Source organism: Crocodylus porosus, unplaced genomic scaffold (genome assembly GCF_001723895.1).
Source record: "Crocodylus porosus isolate Cpor-Errol unplaced genomic scaffold, CroPor_comp1, whole genome shotgun sequence".
Taxonomy (NCBI): Eukaryota; Metazoa; Chordata; order Crocodylia; family Crocodylidae; genus Crocodylus; species Crocodylus porosus.
In genome coordinates this window covers 52,358,113-52,364,833 of record NW_017728949.1, presented here as the reverse complement: position 1 = coordinate 52,364,833, position 6,721 = coordinate 52,358,113, and the positions used below count along the sequence as shown (strand labels likewise).

The 6,721-nt window shown below is 64.5% G+C and overlaps 1 protein-coding gene across 1 annotated transcript in view; it reads right to left on the bottom strand.

Annotated features, from left to right (window-relative positions):
• Nucleotides 1-6,721, bottom strand: part of TNS1 (tensin 1) — a 48,707-nt gene that overhangs the window by 29,293 nt on the left and 12,693 nt on the right. The window contains 1 exon segment of the mRNA XM_019554035.1: nucleotides 1-907. This exon segment is cut by the window's left edge and continues 578 nt beyond it. Coding sequence (XP_019409580.1) covers nucleotides 1-907 — 907 coding nt within the window.

The following is a 6,721-nucleotide window of genomic DNA, read 5'->3' as shown; positions in this document are numbered from 1 at the left end:
TGGCGCGAGGGCGGCCGGCTGCCGCCTTGCTGCTGCCAGGAGCTGAGCCCTCGCTGCACGGCCTCGCGGCTGCTGGTGCTGCGGGCCGGCGCCGGGGGCAGCCGGACGCCGGGCTCCACGGCGGGGAAGGACTGCGAGCGGTACATGGCGTCGGCGCCGGCGGCCAGCGCCTGGGGCTGCAGCCAGGCGGGCAGGGGCGAGCCCGCCTGCAGCTGGTAGTCGGCCAGGCTGTCCTGCGCCGACACGGACGGGCGCAGGGGGCCCGCCGGGTGCTTCAAGCCACCCCTGCCCGCGTTGTAGTTGTCGTAGGGGTACCCGCCGTTGAGCATCGGCTCGGCCTCATACGCGGCCCTGTCCACGCCGTTGCAGCCGCCGGGGCCGTTGGCCAAGCTCTCCATCCGCAGGCCTTCGGCGTAGCCGGTCTCGCTGGCATTGGTGGCCCCGTCCAGCGAGGACAGCGTGCCCAGGCTGCCCACGCTGTGCCCGTCCTGGTTGGGCAGGTCGTCGTCCAGGATGTCGGTCTCCCGCTCAGCTACCAGCGGCACGGCGCTGCCATTGACGTGCACCTGGGCAGGCACCACGTGGCGCCCGGCGGGGCCGCAGTTGTGCATGGCGCCGTGGCCGTCCACGCCGAAGCCGCTCAGCAAGCGCTCCAGCTCCTGCTTCTCCTCGGGCGTCAGCACCGGGTTGCCCGCGGGCGCCGGCTCATCCGTGCGGTCGGTCTTGGCGGAGGCCGTGGAGTTGCCCGAGTCGCTGCTGACGGACAGCGTGTGCTCCACGTGGTTGGGGCCGGCCAGCAGCGGGGCCCGCGCCGCGTTCACCGCCCCGGTGCTGCCGTGCAGCGAGTCCTTCTTCTTCACCTTGGCATACAGGCTCCCGTCCAGCGGCCCCTGCGTGTGCCCCACCTCTGCGGGAGAAAGAGGAAGAAATCAATGCCGAGCTTTTAGCAACCTCCCCCCCCCTTATCGATCGATCCCTTTCCAGTGATGCCCGCTCAGCATCCCAGCACTCGGAGCCCTCCGCGCCGCTAATGCCCCCTCCGACGCCAAGACACCGCCGTCTCCCGGCACTGCGGCACAAGGCTTTTACTGGAAACCTGCTTTGAAGCTCCCCGAAGAGCCGGATGGTTTGTAGCCAAGATGCTTTAAAAAAAAAAATTCCCCCCTCCCGCTCGATAGCAAGGGGAGGTGAGCTCATCTGGATGGGAAGGGAGGCCAGGGGAAAAGAAAGGGCAAGGGAGGGACGGACGCATCCTGCACCTCCACCTGGTTTCTGTCCCATGCTTCAAGTGCATCCCAGGGGCAGGGAGCAATGCTGACGCCACTCGGCCCTGACATGGGGGGCAAAGGCGGTGCGTACCGGGGTGCCCCCCCGGGCAGGGGAGCGGGCAGGCCAGGGTGGCTGTGAGCCTCGAGCGTCTCCCACCCCCCTGGCCAGGCCTCTCTGCTCCAGCCTCCTGGCTTGTTTTTCCTGGAAGGGCTGGAGGCCGCGCAAAACCCTCGCCGGCTCCGGGAGGAAAAAGTGACTCGTCGCTGGCCAGGGGCCAGCGCCTGACGCCGCCGGCGTGAAAACAGCTCCGAGCAGTAGCGGGGAATCGTGGCACGGCCCCGCCGTGAGCGCAGGATGCAGCCGAGGCGCGTGGAAAGGCCCCGTGCATGGGCACAGTGCCATGTGCTAACACGCATGCACACAGAGGCACAACTATGTATTCATATGCACACGTGCATGCATACACATACACAACGCATGCAGGCATATGCACACATGCATGTGTATATGCACACATGCACACACATAGGTATATACATGTGCACCTGCATATGCATATTCCCACATGCATATACACACGCACACACGTGTGCACAGAGCAATACCCGCACATCATGCACACTGAGAAGCTGGCAGTGGGCACACCCCAACACAGCCACACTGTCACACCCAGATGCACGTGGCAACATGGATGCACACAAACACATGCAGCCACATCCCTGCCAACTGCAGACATGCAGCTAGCACACAAATCATATGTGTGTGCACATGGGTATCCACCCACACAGCAGCACTTGTGCATTGGGATTTAATGCACACATACTTACATGGAGATACACATATCCATGCACACAGCAGCAGGGACCCACATGCAGTGACACTCGTGCCCTACTATATCACACACACACGCCACTATACACAACCACACAACGACACTCATGCACACGCAGCAGGTACCCACACACAGCAACACTCATGCCCTGCTATATCATACACAAACACACCCATGTGCATATACACGGGCACACGCACAGACACTCACACCCTGCTATATCACATACACACCCTATACATACAGTCACATGCAGTGACACATACACTGGGATTTTGACACTTATGCCCTGCGATATCATAGACACATACACACACACACACCCCTATACACACCAGGACATGCAGTGACACTTATGCCCTGCGATATCATAGACACACACACACACACACCCCTATACACACCAGGACATGCAGTGACACTTATGCCCTGCGATATCATAGACACACACACACACACACACCCCTATACACACCAGGACATGCAGTGACACTCATGCCCTGCAATATCATAGACACACACACACACACTCACACCTCTACACACCAGGACATGCAGTGACACTCATGCCCTGCTATATCGCACCTCCCATACACACAGCCGCACGCAGTGACACTAATGCACTTGGATTTTTGCACACACAGAGGCACCCACATGCAGTGGCACTCATGCCCTGCTATATCACAAACACACACACACAGCCACATGCAGCAACACTCATGCCCTTGGATTTTGCACACGCGAATGCAAATGCATACGCACACAGCTCCCCGGACGCGGGCATGACACGAACCCCCGGACGGTCACAGACGGACACGGTTCCCCCGGCACAGCACGACTGCAGCCTGGGCCCGAGCCCCGCGGCCCGACCCGGGGCCGTTCCTCCTTCAGCCCCGACTGCACCCCAGCAGGGCTGTGCTCCCCGGGCTGGGCACGGGTTGCACCGCCCCGGTTCTTACGCCCCTGCTCGCACGCGCCCATTGCCCGCCCTTCGCCGGACAATGCCTCTCGCTGTCTCTCCGCATCCCCTCCGAGGCCATCTGGGGCCCCGCCAGGCCGTGCGGGCAGCTGCCAGGCCTCGCCCCGCCAGCCCAAGATTCCTGCCCGGGGCAGGGCAGGCGCAGGCCTCTGTCCGCACTCAGTCACGGGCACAGCCACGGGCACCGACCCTGACCCCGACGTGCATCGGTGGCGCCCGGCTGCCCCCACCCCTCCGCGCACAGCTAGGGATGGAGCTGGCACTGCTGAGCCCCCACCCCATGCCCAAGCAAAACGTAGAGGACCCCGCAGGGCCGCACTTTGTCCTCTCCATGCCCAGCTCACCCCTTGCAAAAACCGGCAGGTAGCAGGTGGCGAAAGGAAAGCCCGATTCCCACCCGGAATAGGCACCGTCCCCAGAGCGAGCCCCGAACCCCCCTGACCGCTCAGGACAGGCAGGCAGGGATGGGGGAGCATCCCTGGACCAGCCGGAGGCCCCCCAGGCCCCGCACTTACCGCCCAGCGGAGAAGGGCCAGTCCCGGCCTCGAGCTGTCGAGGAGCCCCGGGGCTGGGCGCCCCGAGCCGGACGCCGGGCGGAGGAAGCGAGCGGGTCCGGCGGCTGTCTGTAATCTCAGCCAGCTGGATCCCGGCGGGGGTCACTTATCATGGTGCAGCTATGCGCACGGCGTGACATCACGGGGGCTGGGAGCCGGCCGCAGCCGCTCCGGCCCGGGAGGGACGGGGGAGGAGACGGGGCTGGGCCAGGCGCACACTCAGGCTATTTTTCCACCCTCCTGCTCCTTTCCATCCTCTCCCTCCCAGCTGCTTTCCCGCCGGTTCGGACAAAGCCCGCGGCCGCTTTGGGGGCGGATTTCGGAGACACAGGCGCAGACAGACCGGGCGTCTGTGCCCGCCGGCTCTCGCGCTCACGCCCTCTGCGCCGAGGCGGTACGGCGATGCCCGGCGGGATGGTCTGGGCCCTCTCTGCCCCTGCCCCGGCGGGTCGCCTTCACCGCCCGCGGCCTCAAGCCCGGTCTCTGCTCCCATCGAGAGCAGCTCCCGGCCCAATCCCCGACAGCGGGGATGGGGTCCCACTTTGGGGGTCATCAAACCCTCCCCCACCTGCTCTACCCCAAGCCTGGAGCCTCCCGGGGAAAGGCATGGATCAAACCGGGGGCTCGTTTCAGACTGGCCCCGGGAAACCGCCCCGGTTCAGGCTCCCCAGGCTGGAAGATCGCAGGCTGCAGCTGGCCAGATGTTCCCCCCGCCCCCCTTCCCCGGGCTGCGGTTTCAAGGAAACTCTGAGAACAAAAAGCAAGAGGGCTGGGAAGGGGCCGGGTCTTTCCCACCTTCGCTGCCAGCTGCAGAGACGGGGCCCCGTGCGAGGGGAGACCTGGGGTGCTCTCGGCTCGAAGCCCAGCCCCCCCCCGAAACACGGGGGCACGTAACGTGCAGCAGCTGGCACAGACAGCTTGGAAAGGGCAGCGTCTTGCCCAAATCCACCCCTCCAGCGCCCTCCTCCTAGACCACTGTCACTGGGGGGGGCTGGCAAGCCCCGAGCCCCTTCCCGGGAGCCCCCACCCCCACCAGCCTGGATTCCTTTGGCTTCAGGCAACCCCCGCATCACCACGGGGGGGGCAGGCAGGAGCTGGCGGTGCTGACGCCCCAAGCGCCAGGCTGATGGGAGTTGCAGATGGGGCCGGCGATGGCTTCAGCAGCCCCTGCCAATGTTTCCAGACACGGGGAGAGACGCCTGCAATCCTCCCCCGCACGCTGGGCACGAGCCCCCAACAGGTCTGGCGCGGCCCCCCCGGCCCCGGCTGTAGCTGCTGCTGCCATTGAGGCCGTCGTGCCACACGAGACAGCCCTGGCAAGGCCTTAGAGCGGGCAGACCCCCCCACAGCTCTGGCACATGGAGCTCAGTACGCAGTGCGCCCCTGCAGGCAGCTGATTCTGGGGTGGGACAAGATGGGTCGACGAGTCCCAGGCCGAGGCCGGATCCACCCCATCCAAACCCAACCGGACAAACCCCGTGTGCGACCTCGGAGGTGCATGACACCGTCGCCCCTAACACAGCCCCGGGCATCGCCCCCGCCCCGGGAAAGCAGGGGGGCCGTGGCTGTCAAAATGCACACCCCACCACATGCGCTCAAACACACACATGCACGCATGCAGGCACATGCACACGTACACGTGTGCCTACCTGCACGCATCCACATGTCTGCACACACATGCACACATGTATGCACGCACTCACACACAGAGAAACGGGGCTCTGTGTGACGCCAGGCGCTGCACGCGCAGGGGCGAGCTCTGTCCCAAAGAGCTTCCAAGCTAGGCAGGGGGGAGAAGGGTTATTAGCCCAGGGGAGGACATGTGGGGGGTTAAGGGATAGGCCCAGGGTCATGTAGGGAAGACAGTGGCAGAGCCAGGACCCACTCGCAGCTCTCCCAGTCCCAGCCAGTGCCTCGGGCTCTGGAGAGGAGGGCAGCCACCCCCCAAGAGGTGCCGCGTGCTGGAGGCCCCTTCCCACGTAAGGCTATTTCCAAAGCAGCCCTGGGATAAATACGGGGTCTTACGGAGAGCCCAGAAATACCCGCCTGATGCCAGGGCTATTTCCACCCGCCGCCATAATGCATCCTGGGTTTATTTTCAGGGAAGCTCAAGCACCGTAAGCTCTCAGAGGGGACCGGGGGAGGCCAGGGTGAGAGTACAGGGGGCAGAGGGTGTGGTGGGGGGTGATGGGGAAGTGGATGAGGTGCCTGTGGGTGGGTGGAGGCATATGAGGACACACAGCCAAAACCCTCAAGCCGCAGGGCTGGAAGGGTCACATCCAGTCCAAGCCGTGCCTGAGGCAGGATCGGCCCTGTCCAAACCCGCCCAGACAAACCCTGCGTGTCAGCTCGCACCAAAACAACCGTCAGCCCTGGCACAGCCCAGGCGTCGCCCCAGCCCTGCGTCCCCCAGGGAGAGCCGGGGGCCACGACCGCCGACGCCCGGCTGCTGTGAAAGGTTCGTACACACTTGAGAGGTCCCAGGTACAGCCATGCCCTGCTAGAGGCAGGCAACACCCCCCACCCACCCCCAAAGTCTGTACCAATCTGGCCCCAAATATGCCACCCAGTCTGACCCCGAGCGGGGGCTGCAGCCAGGACCCTCTGGCATGAAATCCAGCAGGAGCATTGGCACAGCCCCAGCGCCTCTGGGGGGGCTCAACCCCCAACACACGGCGGGGGCCAGCACGCCCCAGCCTGGGACACCTCCCAGCAGAGCACAGGCATCGCCATGGACCCCCCCATGCTGCAGCGTCCCCCGGTATGGGGTGGGTGGGTAGCTAGAGAGCTAGAAGAGGAATACGGGGATGGATGGACGGAAAAGACGGACAGACAGAGAGATAGGACATATGAAACTGGAAGGACGGACGGACGGACACGAGGGGGCTGGAGGGGTGACCCAACGAGCAGACAGGCAGACGAAGGAGGTACACGGGGATGGATGCATGGAAATAAACAGACAAGAGCAATAGGACACACAAACACGGGGGGATGGATGGAGGGGCTGGAGGGACAGAAAGACAAGGGCAGAGGGAGGGAGGGTGGCAGGAGGGGTACGGGGATGGAAGGATTTGCCCCTGCCCCCCC